This window comes from Boleophthalmus pectinirostris, unplaced genomic scaffold, assembly GCF_026225935.1.
Source record: "Boleophthalmus pectinirostris isolate CB_2022bp ecotype Guang Dong unplaced genomic scaffold, ASM2622593v1 HiC_scaffold_22, whole genome shotgun sequence".
Classification (NCBI taxonomy): domain Eukaryota; kingdom Metazoa; phylum Chordata; class Actinopteri; order Gobiiformes; family Gobiidae; genus Boleophthalmus; species Boleophthalmus pectinirostris.
The window spans coordinates 25974693-26000462 of record NW_026571190.1 but is presented as its reverse complement, the minus strand read 5'-3'; the positions used below and the strand labels follow the sequence as shown (position 1 = coordinate 26000462).

Sequence of the window (25770 nt, the reverse complement as noted above, 5' to 3'; positions counted from 1 at the left end):
ACACCTCTCCTCCTGGTATCGTCTGTGACCCTGTCCCTGAGCGCTATATGTACCTGTCTGCATTCCAACAGGCTCAGCTTCCCAGCACAGTCACTGCTGGTACTTAAAAAAAAAAAAAGTGAAAACAAAGGTCATATTTAGTTCCCTTTTTTTAAAAAATTTTTGACAAGTGCATACAATGGTCATAACCTTTAACTCTTCTTCTTTTGCTTGTGTTCATTGTATCAGAGGAGAAGCGCTCTTGAAATATTCACACAGGGTGAAATGTAATCTGGCCGCTACCTACTGTGCCTTTAACATGGGACACAAAACACTTCTCTTTTCTTGGGTACTTCCTGTAAACTCAGCTGTTCAGCTCTCTTTGGCTTGAGCTAGTTCAGGAACTCTATTCTAGTTATTGTATTCTGCACCCTGACACAGGTAGGTAAACTTACAGCTGATGGAACCTGCATACATATGCATCTCAATCTGCAGACTTTTGAAATGTCTTCTTGATGGATTTTTGTTTTATGGGTTTTTAGGTCTGGTCTGTCAAGATAATTAATATATCGATTTATTGTTCAGTATATGAAAGCTGGAACAATATATTTTGCGGTTTAATATTCATCACGCGTACAATTTCTTTGTAAAATTGGAGAGATTACTGCAATTTTTATGTAATACAATAAGATTTGAGCTGTAGAAGGTACAATAAATAACTTCTGTTGCAAATTTTTGGTTAATTCCATTGATTATCCTGCTTTGTGTCAGTGGCATAAAGTATTTTCAGTATTATTGTTTATTGCAATATTTCTGTAGCAATATATCATGCTTCAAAATTTGTTATCGGGACAGGCCTATGTGAGTTGGTAAGTTTAAATTTTGCTTACTGGTTGAGACCATGGTACTTGATATTAAGGTGTTGCAGTTCAAAGTGTGGAACATTTACCTTGGAAGAATATCTCTAGTTCAAGTGCATGTCAGGATGCTGTATTTTCACCATTGCGAGATAGGATCAAAGCCCTTTTGTTTGCTTTTGCTATGCCTTCAAGTAATTTTAAGAACAGATCTTTTTGTTTTAATGACATGATAGTCTAACTTCCTTTTCCGTTTCCTTTTTACTATAAAATGTAGTATTTGCACTACGTGTTTTGCATAATTCTCTAAAGTGTATTTATGACCTGTAGAAATGCAGTTATTTCAGGGCATCTTTTTCTATTAGAGAAAAAATTTTGTGGGGTTAAGTGTAGTTGCTATGGCAAAGAGAGAGGAGAAAGGACGGAGAGGAGGGAGGGGTGAAAAGTGCCCTAATGTTACTCAATGACCACTGCTTATGTTTATAGGTTTGGCCACCACAGTGTGCTGGGGCAACTCAGAGCCCAAAGCAGGTGCACAAGTGAAGAGAGATCTGTCTTCTAGTGCATGTGTACAAGGACACATTGACCTAGATACAGCTCTATACAAGTCAGTGGAGAAACAGCAGCATAGCCTTTCAGGAGACTTGACTAACCCATATATTATTGAATCTTTATAGCACTGAAATTGATGGTGTACATGGTTAGGTTCATTCCTATTTGATATGTATTGTACAAGAGCAATATTAATGAACCTTGCTTGTCTTGTGTTTTTCTTCATTCACATGTTTGACTCACAAACCCTGCATACTTTGGCTGAGTTCTTCTCTCAAACAGAAAACACTCTGTTCTACCATACTTTTGCATTAGTCTGGGTGGAGGATGTTTACCGGTAATTTGTCAGGTTCAAGTAAAGTCCAGCAGACAGACAGCATAATCCCACTGAATAGCATAGGCTTTGGAACTGAATTTTTAAATACAGCAAAAAAAAAAAGAATAATTGGGTACACATTAATCTTTCAACTGAGAATTTTATAGCCCAGGTCTAAGAGTTCCCTTTTTACTTCTGTCATTTTCTTTTTCGTGACTTGGTTTTTGCTTTCATATTAGCCATTGCTTCATCTATGGCTATTACAGAATACGTGTTGTAATTGTAAATCTCCTTTCATTCTTGTTCTTTCAGTATTGTTCTGTTGTGAGCTTTAAGCTATGTTATAATATTGTTACCTCATCAAAACATACCTGGAGTATTAGTCTGTCATCTCCAAAGCTCAAAATGTTCTGTTCCACCTTGTGATGCAATGAAGCAGTTGTTTTCAAGTTCACAGCTGATTTTATTTTGTTCAGTAGAGATTGACAGTTCGAGTGCTGACATTACACCATTGATTCTTGCAAAGCCGTGGAGTTAAAAAACACAATGGTATTACCATGTGATGTCACAAGGTGGAACAGTGTGTTTCTGGTTGAGAGAAGAACTCAGCCTAAATATGCAGGATCCGTGTGTTAAACATGTGTGAATGAAACAAAACACAAGTCTAAGTGTGTTTCTGATGAGGAAACAACATTATAACACATCAGAAAATAGTGTAACATAGGTCCTTTAATGACCATAAATCTGTCAAGCGAATGTCATTCTAGTCATCTATCAAAACAGCAGCCATAAAATCTCATGTAAACCATTGTCACGTGGTGAATCTTGTGCTATGATTGGAAGTGAAGGCATGTTGTCAGAGCTGCCTTGTTGATTATTACACTTACCTCACAGATCTGGTAGCAGGTTATTAAATACAGTATCAAATATAGCAGCTGTCATGTCAGTCAACTCTGTCTAATGTAAAGGGAGGAGATTTTGTGGTTTATGCAAATTTCAAGACACATGTATCTGGTTTTCATAATTTAATAACTACCTGTGATAATGGTTTTAATTTAGTTACTGTAATTAAATGATTTTGTAAAGTTGTGATTTAGTATCGGTGATAAGTTGGTCTGTGCCCTGCTGTTGAATGATGTTTAATTGATATGCAATGAGACTTTTGACTAGTCCTGTCATGATAATACATTTTAAAGTTAGGATTCAATATATGTTGCTAAAGTAAATATAGTAAATATAGACGATAAACGATAATACTGAAACAGATTTAAACCACACAATCTATTTAGACAGTTAGTGAGTAATAGTGAGTTCAAATAAATAAATAGCTGGGGAAAAAAAAACCTTTTGCATCTGTAATGAATCATAGAAGTGCTTAAATCTTATTATATAACCAAAAAAAATTCCCAGTTGTGCAAAGAAAATACTCACCATAAATGCTTACTGCCAAAAAATATAGTTCCAGCTTTCATATAGTGAACGAAAAGTAATGACAGGCCTACATACAGGAGATGAATTTAATGCTTAAAAACGAAAAGTGGAAATTTAGAGCTTTAGATTAAAAATAAAGGACTGAGTGGGAGAAGCTAGTCATTTATTTATGGTAACTGTTGGTGTGAGCGACAGGGGCCTGGAGCAAAGATGACATCCATCAGACCATACGCCCAAATCACTCAGTGAGCTTTTTCATGCTGTACAGAAGGAGCAGCTCAGGTCAAACACTACAGAAGACCTCACTACCTCCATGTTCTTTTTTATGGAGGCTAAATTTGCTATTGTGATAGGCTGTTGGCAGAGACTTGTATAGTTGTACATGGGTTAGAAAGGTTAAAAAATCTACATTGAGCCTACTTGAAAACGTATTTGTTTAGTTGAAGTTTGTATTAAATGAATTATGATTTTATTTAGATTATAAGTATTTGTATGGCACAACAGTAGAATGGAGAAGTAAGTGACCGAGTAAGTGAGGCAGTTGGCTGAAAATGTTGTGTTTTTGCTTAATTTTTCTACTACTTTTTACTTTTAATTTTACACAAATTGCTCACAAAAGATGATAAAATAATTCACAAGATTAATCTGTCTTTATATAACATCATTGTTTCTTAGTACTTTTTCTGTATAAATAGTTTTTGCAACTCCTGTGCAGTTTGGCTCAGATCTATGGAGATACATAATAGTTTTGAGAGCTTTTGTCATGCCTCCTTTTTAGTGGATTAATCAATCGGTAGAACATGTCTTTAGTCAACCGATTTGATGTCATAATTTCAGATTGAGGACAGGGGATAATAAATATCGCTATGAGTGATTCACTATTTTAGAAAGAAATACCCAAACAGAAAATCCTCATATTTTTGGGGTGACAATTTTGCCATATTCATCTTGTTGTTTAAAATCCTTTCAATTGACAATCATAATTTCTGTGTTTGAATAATGACCCCACTCTTATTCAATGCTAGTGAAAAAGACATAACCATTGCTCATAAACCATGTTTTATTTTGACAGTTAATAGACACATTTTCCTGTTGGTACTTCGCAGTCAGTGTCATCAACATTCTCTAAACGTAACTTAACTTAAAGCACTAGCTACTCTGTTAGAAGCTCTGTTGCTCAGGTTAGACTTTAATCTGGACTTTATTTTGACACAGTCTGACCAGTAGGAGCTGATTTACCTGAACTACAACAGGTGAAGTGATTTGTACTGTTAAAGAAGTCTTTCACACATAAAGTCACAAGCTAGCGTTATTTCAGTTCAGTCACTCTCACTTTTTGTTGAAAATAAAACACCTAGACAGGACCATGAAAGCTCATATCGATTACGAACTCCTGAAAATGTGCTGTTTAAATCAATTTTGTATTTGTATTTTTTGTTCTTTTTTTTCTGTTTGTGCTAATGTGTGCATTGCCTCACCACGGTAACTGCTGAACATTTCGCCAATAGCGATGCATGTAGAACACCACAAGCATATGTCACAGCAAGTATCAATAGACCACGCTCCAGCTCACTTTTACAATATGAAGTGAACCTAACCTATAAAATATCAAGTGAACCTAACCTATAAAAACGAAACATGATGTGAAATATATGCGAGAAGATTTTTTTAAATGTTTGTTTCATTGCTCGGTAATTAATATTTCAGGCACATAGTACATGACTGGAATGGAGACAAGAGCCTAGCAGAAGCTCCAATAAAAGTCAAGGACACACAGCGGCCCTCACAAGATTAACTATGGACTGTGTGGCTGTAAGTGAAGCTAATGAAGCGAATCGCCAATTGCTTTTATGACCTCTGCTCTCTTCGGACATATACTCTAGAGTGACTCAGACCCAGTTCACCCCTCTGTGAGTTCAATATACGCATTATTATATGAAGTTATTACTGTACATCAATGCGCGGTGTCACATTCATTTATATTTAGAACAAGGTGAGAATCAAAGAAGAAGATAGTGGATTTTATGTAGGTAGCTCTACATTTTATGAAAGGTTTGCATGTCCTTAAAATAACTTTGAGCAAACTTTGAAAGAGGAACTCATTATATTTGTGTTTCCTTTGTGTCTTGCTATAATGCTAGACTGTCGATTTCTACAGCATCTGGGAGGATATTGCCTATGGACAAACTGCCTATATTATGCTATTTTCCGATCTATGTTATAATGTTTCCTCATCACAAACATACCTGGAGTTTTGTTTTGTTTCATTCACACACATTTAACACACAAACCCTGCATATTTAGGGTGAGTTCTTCTCTCAAACGGAAAACACTCTGTTAAACATTATACACCTTCACTGTCATAATTTGGATGATATCAGATCTGGAAAGGTCAATCTATTCTAAACGAAAGGTGTAATTGTTAACTGAAAACTACTGTAGACAGACTAATAATAAAGGATCACTCAAACATGTGGGAATGAGAAAAAAAACACAACTCCAGGTATGTTTTTGAGTAGGTAACAACATCCTAACAAGGCTTAAAGCTCACAAGAATCCATTTTGTGTAATGTAACGCCTTTAAAACTTTGCAAGTTTGAAATGAATGTACTTTTAACATTACATTGTTGCTAACCACAACTTACCACAACCTTTTTTTCCTGGGTGTGGATGTTGTCATTTGCTGTAAGAAAGAACAAGCACACTCAACACCTTTTTAGTATTTTTCTTTTCTCATTCAATGTGCAAAAATTATGTCTGAAAATTAAAGTAGCAATAGCAATTTTATTTCTGCTATCTGAGAGCTTGAACCTAGTTGTTATGCAGTTTTGCTTCATTTATTTCTCTCCTGGTGATTGCTGTCCATTTTCCCAGCCAAGAAGCCAGTCCATATTGTGCAATTAGTCAAATCCTTATTCATCCGAAAATACTATTAATTTGATTTGGTTCACAATGATATCAAATGTAGTTTTTCGTTTTTTACATTCAAGTTTCTTTCCAACACTATTTTTTGTGTGTTTTTATCTTCACTTGCCTATATTCTTTCATTTGTGTGTATTGTCTGTGTGTTTTAATTGGGTCGCTGGTGGTGGTGCTGTGTGGCCTGAATAGAGCAACTGTCACAGATGCTCAGTTATGGCCCACTGCATCCTTCTTCTCTTTTTCATCCCACACTGACCGACAAACAAACACAAATGGGACAACAATTCATGTGGTGCCCAACTTAATTTACCTATAAAATAATGATACAAACACTCTGTCCCATGAATCTTTAACTTTTGAACTTTACAGTTTTATATATCCATGCTGCATTTACTCGTTAATTTATATTATTTATTAATTATAATTTATATTCTTCCGTTGACTGGGCTCGCCTCTCCACGGATCTGACCTGTTGGTGTCACCTGCTTGTCTGAGGAACATTTCGGACAAAGCAATAACATCTCAGCAGGGACAAGCAAATGGCAGACCCTCCAGCAGAAAGGTTACATTTACATAGTGAACCTTCAAGTTGAAAATAAGAGTACATTTGAAACATACACTTCAGCAGAGAATAAAATCCTCAAGGTGATTTGTTATATTTTTCAGTCACATGTATTTGCTAACCCAAAGCACTTGAAAAGAAAGTCCTTTTGCCCTTCACTCAAAAACACTGCACAATAGCATGCCCAGCTGTGCGTCACTTACAGCCTGCTCACTGGTAAACGAGAGCTGCAAGTGACAGTAAAGCACCAACTTGTAAATTTTAACTACAACTTCCTGCATTTTTTGTCAGGTGGCTGCAATATTACCCCATGCCAGTGTGTTTGGACCATTTGTTACTTCTGCTTTCTTGCCTTGCTACATCCCTCATTATTGCAAACTGCCCCTTGTGACACTAGACTGTATACCCTGGTCCTGACTCTCTGCTCCAATGTTACTTTCAGTCCACCTCAAAACTACACCCCATGTAACCTTTAAATAGAGGAAGTCCATATTTCAAAGATATATCAGTTTACAGTTTTGATTTTAACTTGTTAATCTTATCTGATTGCCCTTCATCACTTTGTTTACTAGGGATGTGCGGAATATGAATAATTGTGTGGAGGTTTGTGCATTAGAATATTGATCTGACAGTTCAAGAAGTTCTTATGGAAAACCCATAATGAAGATTGTATCAATTTTACTAACTGCAGTTACAAGCGGTTAGTGTCTTGCAAAAGCAAATGGTTAGTTTTACTTCATCCCCTAAATTAAAGTGATATTGTGCGTGTGCTGCTGTCCTATATAGAGTCCACTGCATACATTCTCAAATGTGAACAATGGCAGTAATCAATACTGTTGAGTTCTCCCCTGAAGGCAACTGTAACCCGGTAGCCTCCTTTCACACCAATAGCCACCCACTGGCACAGTGTCTGCTGGTATTTCTGTTGTGCATTTTGTGACTGCATTCTCTACATTATCCCATTTGTTTTAGTCAGTTTATTGCAGTTATAGGGAATATACATAAGAAAAGGTAAAAGCATTTAAAGTTACTGCACGTTGTCTTAAAACTTTTATACGAATCAGCATTGTATTGTTTAATGTCTGCTATAACATGGGAGTTTGCTGACGGTGCACATGGTCTCTTGGTTTGATAAAGTGGGCCAAAGTGGGCCAAAAAGGCTTTCTTCCAACTATATTTAGAATTATTTATAGTGTCACTTTGCCCCTGGTAGACGGGGAAGAGTGCAGAATTGAAAATCAACTTCTGTGTGACCCATTTCTTGCATTGCTGGCAGTATTGCTCACAGTACAATTGTGCTTTGCATCACCATTGTCATTGTACTCAAACAACATTTTAATCTTTGCCTGACATTAAAATATGTAGGTGTATGATGTCACCATACCTGCTTGTCAATGGCCAATCTCATCTGATCTTGGAAGCTAAGAAAGGCTGGGGTTGGTTAGTACTTGGATAGGAGACCACTGGGAATGCAGATTGTCAGCCTTCCTTCCGTCAACCCCAGGGCAGCTGTGGCTAGAGGCAGCACCATCACTGAGCAAGGAATGAATGAATAATGCAATTTAAAGCATTCTTTCTTTGGTGTGTCATGAAAGGTGCTAGATAAATCCATTGTTATGCATTAATAATGTAACTAGTTTCTCTCTGTATACTGTCATTGCTGAAGTGTCTGCCCATCCCATGAAGGCCTATTTTAACGGCGCTCCTTGTCTCCTCTTATTGGGTTCTGTCCTATCTCCACCCACCCCACCCTCTGCCTCTGGATCATTCGTCTTGCTGCACTGCGAACCCCAACAGCTGGTAGATCCCCACAGAGCTGCTTCTGCTCCACTCCACTCCCTTATTTCTGTATCTTTAACATGACTATCTGAGCATATGGGAAGTACTATACAGATATCCTTTGGTTCCTGTTTACTGTGACTTTTTGAAAACTCCTCTGATAAATTATACAGTGTTGCTGCAGTTATTGCAATAATGGCCTCCTCTTTCCTGCGCTCTGAATGCACTGAAAGGACTGTTAGCAGCACTCTGCTCTAAAACAGTCCTCCAATGCATAACTCTGTGCTGCTGTCTAGAAGCAGGTAGACATGAATAGAATTCCAAATGGCTTCTTTGAAAGGAGGAAAAGGGGCCAGCCCTCTAACAAATTGGACATAAACAAACAGCCACAGGCTATTGGTGGAGACACTGCCAACATCTTTGAAAAGTGAAGGAGAGAGAGAAAGCACCTTAAAGGGCACATTCCTTTACATAATAGCTTTTATTTGGACGGTCGGATCATATCTCTCTTTTCTGTGTCATCTTTCTCACCATTTCCACCATTTCTCAGCCTTCTGTCAGGTGGCGAACAAGCTTCAGGATGCTATGACTGTATCAGTCTAGTCCAGATGCTGTGAGTCATGGGAACTAAAAATGTCAACACACCAAAGCTAAAGCATTGCGAAAAGGAGAAAAGCCTTGTCACAATGTCTGTTAGCGTCACAGTGAGACTGTTTCGGTTAAGATTTCGTTGCCAAAAACTACCAGCTGTTCCTGGAATAATACATAAAGTGATGAAGCTTGTCGCTCATAAAGACAAGCAGCACAGCTTTACAGACAGTATCACTCTGAGTAACACAGACCATAACAAGGACCAGAGGGGCACAGAGTTGTAGTTGCAAAGATATGTATTAGTCATTTCACAGAACCTGGGCTTGAACTGTTTTAGTTCAGATTTAATTCTAAAAACATAGTAATTAAATTGTTCTGTAGAATAGATAAATTGATGTATTATTTCTGTGATCTAACAGGTGTGGCCGAGAACAAGAAACATGAGCAGTCAAGAAAGTTGATTAACATGACTATACATGCAGGCCTTTCACGTGGTGTTGTCAGTTGTGGTGTGTTTTGGGGTGGTCGTGTGAATTCTGCTGCATCACTGAAGACAAACTGTTTCCATTGAAAGGACAACAATCACTCCCTCCCCCTCACTGCAGCCTCCTCTGAGCAGGGCTCTCAGTGCGGACAGGCAGGGCTACATATGCAAATATAGCTTTAGCCTGAGTAGGCGGCTGCCGGGTGCACACACACTGTGGAGCAATGCAACGGCTCTCACAGGCCCCGCCCACAGAAGCCAGTTACCAAGCAACCGTCGGTAGAGAGAGGGAGGGGCCGTGAATTCAACAACTGTTGCCTGATCTGAGGCTCAGTGTGTGACTCGTGAGCCGGCCAGGCAGAGGCTGTGAAAGGTTGTGTGTGAGACAGAGGCAGCTGTATCTGCAGCTGGAGGAGAGCACTGCACTGTACTAGTGAACACAGCGTCCTGCTAGGACCACTGGGCTCTGTGTGGAACGTACCAAGAGTGGACTCACCCTTTGGACTGGACTATCCCGCGCCTGCTTCCTCCTCTGTCCACTCAGCAGAACACCTGCAAGTGTGTGAGTGTACGTCAGTAAAGCAGAGAGCAGGGGACAGGACTACACCACACTGGCCTGAGCTCAGAGGAGGCTGCTAACCATGGACTCCCCTCTCTAGTTAACGGGTAAGCGCCACACTACATGCACTTTATTGAATTAAGTAGATCGTTATGGGCCATATGAAAAGATGTGGGTTGTTCCTCCAGCACAGAGAAAAAGAGGGGACATTTTGTGTAGTTTTATGGGGCAGAGGAGTGGCAGAGCCGGGCTATTGTCCTCAGTCTGTGTCTGTGTTTGAATGTGCTGTGTGGAGTTGACCCTGCCTCACAGCGCCTGTCTTTCTCAGCTGTTGGTGACACGTCCCCCCTGTCTGCTGCTCCTGTCGTGTCTGTAGTCTCACGCACTGTGGCGCTGAGCTGCTCTGGTGCCTCAGCATCTCTCTGATCATAATGGGATTAATTGCTCATTCCAGGAAGGAGAGTGAATGTGGTTAGTGAAAACAGTAATGAGAATAGAGTAAACACTTTGAGCAGAGTAGGAACCAAGATTTAAGGTGCTATAAATAGTGGTATGAAGTTATATTGTAGTCTAGAAATAGATTCATTGTAAAATCATCAATGGACGGTAGATTCAGTTCCGCTCTAAAGCAATTATCTGTGATGTCAGGCAGGAGTCATTTGAATACTTCTGGTCACTGACTCTGGACATTACGTAAGCAGATTTGGACTTGAGCTGAACACTCCTTGTAATTTACCTGCAACCAAACTATTGTTGTTTATTTGTATTTCACATATTCTTTTTTCCCACCTATAGATGTAAACAGTGTTATGTTCTTTTCAGTTTAAACATCATCGTATATTAGTGTATTTACCAGCGTACAGCGTGTGTGTACAGTGGGACGAGAATAACTAGATTAGCACACACTCTGTCCTGAATGGAGGCTAATCCGCAGCAGGTATAACACTTGTTCTTTTCTTTGTGATGACATGTGAAAGACAAGCAAATATACTGTTGTAGTTATTCAAGTAAACAAAGACAACATTAACTGATGAAATTGGACTACAGTACAACAAAGTACAAGGCTGGTATGGCCACCTACTGAGCACTGTTTAGTCCCAAAAGAGACAGGGCAAGAGGCTTAGACTAGTTAAGACAATGCAGAACAGATGAGCTCTATTCAGTGGACAGGGGGGTAACATGGAAAAGCATTAGCTGTTACTAAAATACTAGACACCATGTGAGTAAAAGTAATATCCTTTTTAGTATATACGCAGATATAATTTTCAGTTTTGGCTTTGAGTGAAATAGGTTCAAAGTTGAATTTATCTACTTTTGTTGGCTAAACCTTTTTCCATTGGGTGTCATGTTTTGATTACAGTCTGCTGTTTATTTTGGCAAGTTAACAGGTGGTTATCAGAGGCACCCTAAGGACAAATAGCCTAATAAACTAACTCCAGCTTGTTGTGGTTGGAGATGAAATTTGTCAGATCAGCTGTTCAGACTTGTTGAGTCACAATAATTTCTATATCGACTTATCGTTCAGAGTATAACTGGAACTATATATTTCGAACTCAGTATTTATCGTGTGTATATTTTCAGTGTATTTTTGTTGTAATATGAAAATATTTGAGCTAGAGGACTAAATAAGTCACTCTCATGGCTAATTATTGGTACGTTTTGTTGTTTATTTGTTGCAGCTCATGTTTTTTAAACAGGGGTGTAGTACCAAATTTTGGGCCCTCATCATCTTGATTTTGTAAAGGGCCCCTCCCTACACTGGGCCCTGGATAAACAGAACCCGTTACCCAGTATGTATTTAAAAATTGTTTATTGGGATTATACTGCTTTATTTTAATTGTCAGTGACATAAAGTAGTTTCAGTATTATCGTTTATCACAATATTTATTTGTAGCAATATTTCATGCTTCAAAATTTATTATTGTAGTAGGCCTGTTTGGACTGCATATAATTAGCCTTTTTCTCTGTAGTGCGTCAAACTTTACTAGACTGACACAGATACAGCTTTTCTTATATAGGCCAACTGTTTTGCAAAACAAATCCAATGGTAGTTGTGCACGCTAATGTAGAGTTGATTGGTTCAAACTATGCTTGAATTACATTATTATTACAGCGTTCCCTCATCATTAAGATAAACCTAAATTACTCATAATCAGAGGGTGTTTTTCAAGTTCTCCTTGTTAAACGGGCACATACACACCCTCATAACCACACAACGGTGGATTTGTTCAATGGTGGCACCAGTCATTTTTAACTGCTCTGACATAACACTACAAGATTTCACAGCTTAATTTTCTCTTGTATTGTCTTGCTTTCACACTTTCACTTTCTTCCACAAAAGCCAAAGAAATGTCCAGCTGAGTTATTCTTGCCACCCATTCTAGCTGTTGTCTCAAAAGTAACATTTCAAACTTGATTCTGATACCAAGGCTCGATATTGATTTCAGTACCACAATAATAAAAAATAAAAAACAGTTAATAAAAATTTCAGCACGTAATAGTTATATAATATTGTCTGTAATATTGTGGTGTTGTGGTACTGTAATGGTTGTTAAGATTAAGAAGACCATTTGAATATTAAGTAGAGGTTCAATTTTGTCTTATTTATGTGATTTTTATTTTCCAGTATCCAGTTCCGATACTTGTTCCTGGGTATTGATTTCTCTGACCTGAATCCAAATATTTCTGCCACTACCTACAACCACTGCTTTAAAAATAGCTGGATTTTCAAAAATGTTTTAAAATGGTTTGAAAGTAGTTTTGACTGTAGGACCTTGTTCTCATTGAAACCTTCTCCACACAGCCTCAGTACTTGTCCCTCCCAACATTGTCCTTTGTCCAATGCAGCATTCCTGGTAATCCAAGCAGCTACCTGTTCACCACGTTTCAGGTGGGAACAAATGGTTGTGTGTTTGCGTTTCCTGCTAGCGCCTGACTACTGGAGGTGTGTGTGTGTGTGTGTAGCCATGTGTAACCGTGTATAAAATGCCTCTGAATGGTCCTTTTGATCGTTCAGAATAAGTTTGGTGTGAGACTTTAGTTGCTTTTGGCAGATCTGGCTTGGTAAAGTGGCAGTGAAAGATGAGTCATTATTTTTTTTCCTTTGTGAATTATGGGAGAGCCCGGGTCATGGAGGTAATAAAGTTGATAGGAACACGGGCATGTCACGATAACAAATTTTGAAGTGTGATAAATTGTTGAAGTAAATATTGACGATAAATGATTATATTGAATCTAATTTGTGCCACTGATGCAACAACCCAAAAGCAGATTTAAACCACAAAAACTGAAATTCTAACTCTACAATACTGCAATAAATGAATAGCAGAATGAAACACTTTAGTAATAATTTTGCATCTGTAATGAGTCATAGAAGTTATTGAGTCAACCTTCTGTGGCTCAAATTGTATCGTATAGCCAAAAACAACCCAAGATCTCCCAGTAGTGAAAACAAAAAGTGCATGTGCTGGCAATGGCAACAGGAGCTAATAATAAATAGGGCTGGGTATCATTAAGAAGTTGCTGATATGATACATACCTCAATACACAGGCCATGACATGATATTTTTCAAATTGATTCGATACAGTTCAATAAAAAATAAAGGCTAAATCTTGGCTGTGATACTAAAAGTCTTTGTTAAACCCCTTCTTGTGCAAAGTTGATATGAAACACAAATTTTTAATCCTCAAAACAGTGAAAATGTCAAATGTGTTGCATAAATGAGTTTCCTTCCTCTAAAGAAGCAGCAAAACTGTAGTGGTGTAACAAAATAATTTAGTAAAATACACCAAAAAATATTCTTGGTGATATATCGATACAGCAGTCCACGATATCGATACTGTATCATCACATATAAAGATACAGTCTTTTTTCACACCCCTAATAATAAAGTACATTAAAATGACTAAACCTTAGACTAAACCTGCCTGTGCCTGCAAACAGCTCATTCAAAAATCTTTGTCCACTTACTCCCATTAGAGGTAACAGGCTTATCTCAGCATCTACAGACCCTGGACATGTTACTCACCAGCCTGTAATGCTTCAGTCTTATATACTGTATTACTGTTTTGATGTTTGCTTCCAGTTTTGTATTATTCTTTCCAACAGCCTCACTGACACTTTCAGTCATATAAGAGCCAGTTTAAATTGCCTGTGTTATGCTATTTTTTAATCTGTGTTATAATGTTGTTTCTTGGTCAAAAATACCCGGAGCTGTGATTTGTTTCATTCGCACATTTAACTCACAGACCCTGCATTTTTAGGCTGAGTTCTTCTCTCAAACAGAAAGTACTGTGTTCCTCCTTGTGATGTCATGTGTTGACACAGGTAGTGCTCCACTGTGTTTTTAAACTCTATACACCTTCACTAGAATCATGATGATTTCAGCCCTGGAATTGTCAGTCTCTATTGAACAAAATGTGAAAAAAAAAATAGCTGTTAACTTGAAAATTACCACTGCATGACATCACAAGGTGGAACAGAGTATCTTGAGCTTTGTTATGTAGACAGAGTAATAATTAAGTATTACTCAAACATGTGTGAATGAAGCAAAACTGCTCACAAGAATCTATTAATATAGGACCTTTAAACAAGTGGAAGAAAGCTTGAATTATGTAAGGACACCCTTCACAGGCAAATTCTGTGCCTGGGGCTCGGTCGTGCAAATTGTGAAGGACAAAGGGTTGAAATGAGCTGCAATGTTTTGACTGCTGTTTAGTGCCACTGAAAGGATCTTATAAGTCTGCTTTGATTTGAAACTCAATTTTGATACTCAATACTGATTTCAGTTATGATTATTAAAAAAATACTACATTTATAATTTTAAACACAATATGAGTCCACTTTTAAATATCATAATGCTGACTTAAACTTGTTCTGACAGGAAAGGGAACTTGCTTTTATTGAGTTAATTTTTACATTATCGATACCTGTTCAAATGAGTATTTAGCTTTGATAATACTGTAGTTTTGATATCAATTACTATGTGGCTATCAATTATTTTTACAACCCTAACAATAACAAACAGTGTGTGGTTTGGGGACTAATATGTTAGATTTTGTTTTATTTCTGTTTTTGTCTTTTCTTTCCTACTAGACACTATCATATTTCTTGTGAATTATGTGATACTTACTAACAACAACATCCTCTTAAAGATGCCTTGTGTAACTTTTCTGGTGGAGGGCCCGTCACATACTTTTCTCCAAGGATATGTTATAGCTTTGTCTAGAATGTTTCACAATATGGCATTAAACCTTTCTGTCTTCAAACCAGACCAAATTACAGGTCTGTGGAGAGGCAACCTCGCTCACAGTCAGAATGCCTGTTTTTCTGGGTATTTTTGAGCCATCTGTAATTTAATACATGTAAGATAGAGCTGTTTAATGTCATACTGTGGAACATTCCAGGCAAAGCAATGATATATCTATAGAAACAAACAGATCACAGACCCTCCACCAAAAAGTTACACAATGTACCTTTAGCTTAAGCCTTATTTCCCCTTGCGACAGAGGAAAGACTGTCTCGCTGCAGAGGCCTTAAAAGCTTTAGGTGAATATTTCTCTTTGATGGTGCTTCAGAAGCTCAAGTGCTCAAATAAAAAGAACAGGAGGATAAACACAGCAGTGCGAAATGGGGGAAGCCTACCACTCTTTTCTTCTCTGTTCTCTCGCCATTTTAAATCCATCTCTCTATTCTTTTTCTCTCACACATCCTCCAGTCTTGGCTGAGTCACATCAGAGCTTCATCAGAGTGATCGATCCAAATTCACTTCACGTATACATAGCACATAGTATCATATTCTCTCATAGTTTATATTGTGTTATGTTGTATTATGTTGCATTGTACCACCAAAGCAAATTCCTAGATAGGGGTGGGACATATATTGAAAAATGAATAATATTACCATTGTTGTTTTGGAGATATGCCGAATTAGAATATCAAGTTTATTGTCTATACTTAAAATGATTAAAAATTACCTTAAAATGAGACAGAAACTTATTTTAGTGTAATCTCCCACAAGTAGAAATTTATATTTCTGCCCTTTTGTGGTCCCATATTAGACTATTCTGTTTTTGTTCTTTCCTGGGCCTGTCATGATAATTGCTATGTTGACTTATCATTCAATATATGAAAGTTAAAACTGTATATTTTTGTGGTCAGTGTTGAGATTTGGGGTATTTTTGTTGTAATACAATGGGATTTGAGCTTTAGAGGGTTCATTAACTAACTTCTATGGCTAATTATTTGTTGCAGCTCAGGCTTTTTAATGATACTATCTATTTTAAAACGGTTTACTGGGATTATCCTGCTTTATTGTTATTGTATCAGTGTCATGAAGTAGTTTCAATGTTATCTTTTATCTCTGTAGAAATATATCATGCTTCAAAATTTGTTATCATGACAGGCCTATTGTTTCCTCATCACAAACATACGTAGAGTTTTGTTTTGCTGTATTCACAAGTTTAACACACAAACCCTGCATATTTAGGCTGAGTTATTCTCTCAAACTTAAAACCACATTGTGATGTCATGTGGCAATACAGGAAGTGCTCTATTGTGTTTTTAAAGTCCATAATCACTATTATCACTATAATCATTTGGATGATTTCAGCCATGGAATTGTCAGTCTATACTGAACTAAATGTAAAAGGTAACGGTTAACTTCACAACATGACAAGGTGGAACAGAGCATTCTGAGCTTTGGACTAATAATAATAAAGGATTACTGTGTTCACATGTGTGAATGAAGCAAAACACAATGCCAGCTATGTTTGTGAGGAGGTAATTATAACATAGCTTAATGCTTACAAAAGTCAATTTCATGTAAAATAGAACCTTTCATTTTATGGTCTATTTACATTTTGAGTAATACTTGAACCACAACCAAAACATTTTCAGGAACTGAAAATATTTGGCAAACAATAGTTACTGTCCAACTTGTTTTACAGGACAAAAACAATACCAAGACTTGAACTTGAAACCTTAAGCTTTGTTTAATCCACCTTTAGTTCAAAAATGCACCACACAAATGCTCCTTTAATGCCACTCCCAGAAATAGACCTTTTTAGTATCTGAGTTCAAATACCTTTTATCAGCTGACTTAAAATACAGCTGAGTAATGTTTGGTAGTATTGACTTTCTGTACATGGATTGAAGGCGTATGTGGAGCCAGGGCCATGTTAGTGACAGCTGCTTGCCTTTGAGCTGTTTTTGTGCAAACCACTGAAGACCCCTGCTCTTGATGGCTCTGGGACTGAAGGCTAACGTCAAAGTAATCGACCCACTGTAATTACCCATCACTCACTGAATGTCTGTTACTTGGTCGTATTTGGAAAATTTGAGGGAAGACTAGAAATCAGAAACATAAATGCATGCATGTATTGAAGCAAATAAATGTGTTTTTATAGGAGCAGTCCTATCATGGTAATTACTATGTGAAAACTGGAATAATATATTTTGGGGCTCAGTATTTATCATGTGTACAATTTATTTGCAATAGTGGGGAGATTTTTTTTTTACCATTTTTATGTAATACAAGAGGATTTGAGGTACAATAAATAACTTATTTGGCTAATCACTGGTTCAATCTGCCATTTATGTGTATTACAGCTCTTGGTTTTTAATGATGCTGCATATTTAAAAATAAATTTAGCGGGATTATCCTGCTTGGTGTCAGTGGCATGAAGTAGTTTCAGTATTATTGTTTATCGCAATACGTCTCTGTAGCGATATATCGTGCAAAAAATTTGTTATCGTCACAGGCCTGCACAGGTTATTGAATGGAATTGCACCTTTGCTATTGCACTTTACATCAAAACTATGCAGCGTTTGATGTTCTAAACTTAATTGTTGTTTTCTATGATAATGTCAATCAATCTTGAATCTTATATCTTGAGTCTTAAATGTTGAATCTTGAGTCTTGAATAGGAATTGTTTTGTATTCTCAGTTGCCTAGCAAAAACTGAATTAGCCAATGGGAGTTTCAGTGTGTTACAGTAAAGCATTTCGTTACAACATCAATGGAAATATGATGTTATTGCTTATGAAATGCTGATAAGGACAGATTAACACTGTGGTTCAAAGGATTATATGATCTGTAGTGGGTGGCAGTCTTGATTTGGTTGTCCTTTCTTTGGCAAATGGGAGATCTTATTTAGTTTTATTAGGGCTATAGTTGATCCAGAAACATATTAGTCTAGTGGCTGTTTCAAAAATGAAATACAGATATAAAGGGAAAAGCTCATTGTTTATTTATCTGGTATTCAGCGGGGGCATGAAAAATGTATCAAAAAAATGAAGGGTTTTAAGTAGGTCAGCCCCTCAGCAACATTTTGTCTGCACTCACTGTTTTGTTTTTATTTACTCTGTCTGTAATGCCCTTGCAATTTTGGATCTGAAGTGATTGTTTATCAGTTAGCAAGGGCCCACTCTTAGCTTGATAACTTAATTAGTATTGAGTGTTACTTAAATCTAATCAACAACCTTTGAGTTACCTTGTGAAGAACATTGGCTTTCATGGTTCTTTGTGGGCATATCTTCATATTGATTTGTAATAGTTGTCACATATGGAGTAGAGTTGGTGGAGAGTTGGTGTTCAAACCTGTTTAAATATCCTGATCAATGAGTAGAGGACCTTAAGCACTGTTTACTTTAATTATGCTATTTTGTGATCTGTTATACTGCTGTTTCCTTATCAAAAACATACCTGGAGTGTTTTATTCCATTCTGCTTATTAAGGCTGAATACTTCTCAGAAAACACTCCACTCCGCTGTCATATGCCAGTACAGGAAGTGTTTTTAAACTCTGTACTAGAAACTCAGAACACCTTCACTAGAATCATTTGCCACTAGAATTCCCTATCTACTGAATAAAAGCGAAACTGTTCACTTGAAAACTACTCCTTCATGACATCTACTCCTTCATGACATCACAAGGTGGAGCATTTTGTGCTTTGGAGATGTAGACAGACTAATAATAAAGGATTAGAAAACACAACTCCAGGTGTGTTTTTGATGAAGTAACAACATTGTAACGTGGCTTAAAGATCACAAGAGTCAATTGTGTATAATATAGGACCTTTAACATTGAGGAAGTTTAAATAAATCCAATGAATTTGCGAACAGCCAGTTCTACGTGTGAGGTCTAATATTTAATGCATTCGTTGTTCTCTGAAAACCTCAGCACATCTCCAAGAAAGTGCACGTCGACAACTGTTTGGCAGCCTCTTGGTGTTCTTGCTCTGAAACGTCAAGTTACACAAAAAGCTTAGCAGTGCTTGTATTTTGGCAGTTACAGCCCTCAGGCCTTTTTCGTGAAGTGGAGGAAAAGATAAAAAACACACCACAAAACAGCCATTTGTAAATCATCTCTCAGATCACTCGTGTAGATCCTTGTGAGTGGGAAGGACGATGTGAGGAGTCTTTAGCAGTATATACACTGCCGGTAGCACAGTGTCATCAATCACTGTCTTTTAAAGCAACAGCTGTCAGTGAGGCTCAAATCCACACACTAAACACTTATAGCCTCTTGAAATCATGGCTAGACAAAGTACATTCTTATATGTTCCACCCAGAATACTGCAGATGCAAGGTTAAGGTAAGGTTAAAGTTCCTGTTGTACGCTAAATGGAGTTTTGTGAACTTTTACCAATGTTAGAATTTTTTACCTTGTCAAAAACATACATGAAGTCGTGTTTTATTTCATTCACACGTTTGAGTAACCCTGCATTGTTAGGTTGTCTGCGTCTCCAAAGTTTAAAATGCTCTGTTCCATCTTGTGATGTCAAGTTAACAGCTACCTTTTACCTTTTGTTCAGTAGAGATGGGCAATTTCAAGGCTGAGATGATCCAAATGATTCTAGGGAAGGTGTATGAAGTATAAAAACATAGCTGAGCACTTCCTTTTTATCTGTTTGAGAGAAGAACTAAATATGCAGGTTTGTTTGTTTAACACAAGTTCAGGTATGTTTTTGATGAGAAAACAACATTATAACAGATCAGAAAATAGCATTATGGGCCTTTAAATGTCACTGTAGGAAAATTTGACCCTTTCCTCAATGAAGCTGCAGTTCAGAGGACAAGCATTTCAGGGCCATTCTCCAAATCAAGAGCTAGCAAACTGACAGATTATCCTATAGAACCTATGAACCTATGTTTTAGGTTTAGTAGCAAAAATTTTAATGTGTATTTTCTACTTCTACCAATCTTGTAATGCTGTGTAATACTGAACCAGCTTTATGCCTTCTGCAGTTTGATACAGACATTGTACACGACAGGAAGAGACCTTCCTACACTACCACATTAATTCCCAGACATCAGGAGGCTCTTGGATCTTATAATGTTCTCTAATGCAATTCTCATACTCCTCTGAACCTGCTGACTTTATTATCTTACCCTTTTATGCCATGTAGTGCTAATTCTTTTGCATTTTTCATTCATTCTTTGTTACGTCTACTCTTTTTCTCCTCATTATTTAGTCTGTTTTTTTTTTTTTTTTTTTTTAAACAAATTTTACCATTTCAATTAGTCTTTGTGCCCCTACGTCTCATGCCAAGATAAAGCCGTGTTTTCTGCTGCATTAAGCAGTTTCTGAGCCTTTTAAGAGTGAAACTTGATGGAACTGGCTCCTGTGACCGTTGACCTTTTCCCCTTTAACCGACTGAGACCTCCCGCTATGTGAACCTCAGACTGTTCCCACACCAATGGAATGCATAAAACCTGAAATACACTGTGCTATTGTAGATATGCATGCTCAAAACTATACATAAAAATTCATTTGTTAACTGGCTGTATTATTTCCTGTAGGACTGTCACAATAATAACTATATTGACTTTACTTTCAACAACATTTTACTGTATTCATTTAGCTAAGTATTTACAGAGATCAACCAGCTTTGGAATTATTGTGTTGGTGGCATGAAATAGTTTCAGTATTACAATTTATATATTACTCTTATGTATTGTTAAATGCCTAAATTTAAAGATCCTATATTAGACCAAATGGACTCTTGTGAGCTTTACGCCATTTTAGAATGCTGTTAACTCATGCAAAACATACCTGGAGTTGTGTTTTCTTTCATTCACTCATATTTGAGAAACGCTGCTAGTAGAGCTCGGCAATTCCAGGGCTGCAATTATCCGAATGATTCTAGCGAAGGTGTATGCAGGTTAAAAACACAGTGGAGCACTTCCTGTATGAACATGACAAGACAAGGTGGATCAGTATTTTCTGTTTAAGAGAACTCAGCCTAAATATGCAGGGTGCAGGCCAGGGTTTACGTGTTAAACATGTGTGAAGGAAACTTAACACAACTCCAGGTATGTTTGTGATGAGAAAACAACATTATAGCAGAGATCAGAGGATAGTGTAATATGGACCTTTAAGATTTTTTTTCATCCCAAGTAAGATATCAGTTGTAACATTTAATTTATTTTGTTCACGCCTGCATTTGTGGTATGAATATCACTATAAGTTTTGCGTGATAGGCCCTATCATCTTATAATTTGAGAGCCTAAAACCTACCCGCTTCGCAGGGCAGTGAAGAGGAGGCGCGGGTGTGTCCGGTCATCATGTGCACTCGGGCTGACCCTGAACCTGTCCCTGAGTGCCAGCTGTTCCCCACAGAGGTGGATGAGCCGGAGGAGAGAGAGTCAGACAGAGACAGTGCAGTGGAGAGCACCCAAGGCTCAGACACCTCAGAGGGACCGGCCAGAGCGGGAGACAAAGAGGACGCACTGGGAGAGCTGTTCTTTCACAGGGACAAGTAAGCCCCACATTCTACTGCAACTAGAGAAGGAAACTTAGAATATTGTGTATAAGAACAAAAAACAGATAACAAAATTAAAAAATAAAATATAAAAGTAACACTGACACTTGTTGCATTTGGTTGATATAAAGAGCCCACCACAAAACATACATGAAGTTGTGTTTTGTTTCATTCACACCTGTTTAAGACACAAACCCTGTATAGAGTTGAGAGTTCTTCTTTCAAACCAAAAACACTGAGGTAATACAGGAAGTGTGTTTTGCAATTCAGTACCACATTGACTAGAATCATTTCCGCCTTGAAATTGCAAATCTCTACTAGATAATGCTGTTAACTTAAAAACAATCACTTCATGACATCACAAGGTTGAACAGAACATTTTGAGCTTTGGAAATGTAGACAGATAATACTGATAACAGATTACACATGTAATGAATTACTTATCTTACTTACTTAGATTAATGTGTAATGAAACAAAACACAACTCTGAGTATGTTTTTGAGGAGGTTACAACATTATAACAAAAGATTACAAGAATCCACTTTGTATAGGACCTTTAATATTCCGTTCACATTTGTGGAATACCTGTAGAAAAAACAATCAATTTTTATTTTTTATCGTCAACCTCTAACTGCAGCCACTTAACAGCAACTGCAATGCTCTTAACACTGGGTGGTACTAAAATATTGATATTGAAACATTTTTGTAGCAATTTCACAAATTTCACAATTTCACAAAAAAATTCACTGGGACAAAATATTTGAATTTAAATTTTCTTTTACTTTGACTGAGGGATGCACAGATATTTATGTTAAATGCTGTTGAAATATTAGAAAGCACATGCATCTTACATTTTTATGGAAAGAACATCAGTAGGTTTTAAAAAGCTTTGTTGCCATTTAAATCCTTAATATGCATGCTGTATGTAGATTATAAAAATGCCTTTTTATATAAAAACAGCTCACACTGTATTCATGTCTTCATTATGCATTTTGCATTTAAATATTATCTCACTTGGAACATCACAAAATTACTCATGCATATTGACTATTAAAATGTGCTCTTCTGTGTTATTTCTAGGGGCGGTCAGACCAGTATCTCGGTGACCTCTGACCTCTCCACACGTTCTTCTGCTTCTCTGAACGAGGAACAGTTTGAGGATTACGGCGAAGGGGAGGAGCCAGACTACGCTCCCAGCAGTCCCTGTCCAGACGACGACACTCGCACCAACGGCTACTCAGACCTTGGCTCCTCTGTTTCCTCCAGGTAAATTCTGCAATGAAAACAATCTAATCCTCTTAAATAAAAAGGTCACTGCAAAGTCTCTCCCTTAAATGCCACTCTGTAATAACAAATGCCAGAATTACATTGTTTGTTATGATCTCCCCTGTAGAAGTTCCAAATTGACTACCTGAGTCATATTACCTCCAGTCCTCCTGAATATGTGAGCGTAGCTTAGTAGCTTCTGCCCTTAAGGCCACATTAAAATTCATCAAAAGTCTGTGTTTAATGGGATTAGGTCTCCTGGTTGATAGACTGGCAGAACTCACTTTGTTCGCTTCTCGCATACCAAGCAGACACAACTCAAGTTGGCTCCAATATTTAAATTCAAAATGAGGGTCATATTTTCAAGCCTTTAGCAAAGTTACTCTGGTAAGTAAAGATAAGTCCAAGTGGAGCTCTGCCTGTCATACTGGAGAGTTGGAGTCTAAAGTGGTCATGTGGGTTCAAATCGAAGCCAGTTCTCTTCAAAATGGCATCTACACAGTTATTGAATCAAGCGCATTGTGTGTGTGTTTGCAGTGCGGGTCAAACTCCTCGTAAGGTGCGTCAGCATTACACTGGCGAGCTAATGGATGTGTACTGCTCCCAGTGCAGCAAAAAGGTCAACCTCCTCAATGACCTGGAGGCACGGCTGAAAAACCTCAAGGCAAACAGGTATGTAGTATGTGGTTTTATTGACAATGGATACAATACATTTTACTGCTGTGTAGATTGGATTATTAACACACATTCACCTAAATTGTGACGTATTGCTTTCATGGTAGATCAGATATGCCACTGCCCCGGTTTAATAATAATAATACATAACACGGGTATAGTGCGTTTCAAGATATTCAAAGATGCTTTTACATGAAGAGACAAACGAGGGCAAACAAAAGAAAAAACAAAGTTAATGAAAGGTGGGGTTTAAAACAAAATATGCAAAATTCCCAGTTTGGTGTGTTATTATTCATATAATTACCATTACATTTAGACATAATTCAAATGCATGCAGTTGCTTATTAAATTTATACATTGATTATTTCTAATAGTAAATGCATGATTATTAATTATGATTAATTATGAATCACACCAGTTTATGAGGCAGTGTGATGTGTGCACACAATTTCTAATAGTGTATTATACAAAGCAGTCCAGTGCTTACCTCATCTACTATTGTTATTACAAGCCTATTCTTATCCATCATAATCCAGAGTGACCAATCAGACCTACGCTGTGTACCTGGGAACACAATAGTACCTCACGCAACCACATTATCATCCCATTAGATTCAGTGAGAGCCATGTAAGCATACTTTGTCCCCAATTTTGTCTGGAATATTCCATTGGAGAGCTCAACCCAAAATAATGAATCTTCTATAACACTCATGATTCAAAACAAAGGCGATTGCACCAGCTTGAATCGATGAAAAGTATGTATTGATTGGAACTACTTTCACTTGGCCTACTTTCTGCATACATTATATTAGTTTCATGCAAAGTTAATGGAAGCAAATTGGCTACTGTTATTAAATTAACCCTTTTTTATTTTACCAGGAATATTAGTGTCTTAATGACTACATCAAAAAGAAATTAGCTTCAGCAGTGGAGTTTTTGTTAATTATTGATAATCCATTTTGGAGCCGAGCAAAGATCTCATTGAACTACCCTCTCTGCTCGAGACTGCTACTGCTGACTTCACTGAAAGATTCTCTAGCACAATTGTATTTCCATTTATGTGTGCTGTTTCATTTTGCTGTTCTAATGTGAAATCTTATTGTTCATACCAGACCCTGCACAATTTATGTTTCTGTATTTTTTTATTGTCACTTTTTTTTCTTTTGTAGTCCCAGCAGGAAAATCTCCAGCACGGCTTTTGGAAGGTATTTTACATTCTTATACTTTCTTCCTGAATTCAGTGTACATCCAAAGTGAAGTTTAAAGGTGCACTGTATAACTTTTCAATGGGGGATCCGACACCTTCTTGTTTCTATGGATATGTCATTGCTCTGCTTAGAATTTTCACAGTATGACATTAAATAGATCCACCTTACATTACTCGATAACAGGTGTTCTATGGCTCAAAAACACCTGTAAACATGCATTATAACTGACTTGGAACTTGGTCTGGTTTGGTCTCCATGAAGATAGAAAGATTTAATGACATACTGTGAAACATTTCAGACAAAGCAATAACATGAAGACACTCCATGAAGAAAAGCATTTGACGGAACCTCCACCAGAAAAGTTACACAGTGCACCTTTAACAAGGTCATTTTTTCCTTTGTAAGTCCTTTTAAAGGTAGCCTTATTTGCTCCTTCTGTTCTATATACACACAAACCAGACGTTTTAGCTCTGTTATCAGTCGGCTGTGGTGCACTGTGCTGCAACATGGAGTTAATTAGTAACTGGATATTCAGCTAAAATAAACAAGTGGAGTGCAAGTGAACAAACTGGTTGCAGATTAAAGTACTGTGTGCATGATCGTGGTAGAAATAATCTGCCCTTTAAATTGAAGTATCTCTTTTATGGTCTGTGCAAAGTAAAATGTCCAGTGTCCACCCACAGTAAATGAGTTATGGTGACAGAGTAAAAATGCCCTGTCAGACCTGATCTATGTTTCCAATATACACTAAAGCCCTCCTTCCTCTACTCCACTGTCCTCTGTGTCTGCTTTCATTACTTCTTCTCTTTTATTGTTCCTATCTG

General features: G+C 37.4%; 1 protein-coding gene across 4 annotated transcripts in view; it reads left to right on the top strand.

Moving 5' to 3' along the window:
• rab11fip4b (RAB11 family interacting protein 4 (class II) b) overlaps positions 1-25770 on the top strand; it is a 32557-nt gene that overhangs the window by 2906 nt on the left and 3881 nt on the right. The window contains exons 1-5 of one of the 4 annotated variants that reach the window (XM_020938465.2): positions 399-420; positions 21566-21795; positions 22879-23064; positions 23602-23736; positions 24908-24943. In XM_020938465.2, coding sequence (XP_020794124.1) covers positions 21602-21795; positions 22879-23064; positions 23602-23736; positions 24908-24943 — 551 coding nt within the window. In that variant the 5' untranslated portion in view covers positions 399-420; positions 21566-21601. Of the gene's footprint in view, positions 1-398; positions 421-9795; positions 10140-21565; positions 21796-22878; positions 23065-23601; positions 23737-24907; positions 24944-25770 lie in introns of those variants that run through there. The other 3 variants (XM_055158285.1, XM_020938464.2, XM_055158284.1) reach the window with 3 other exon arrangements.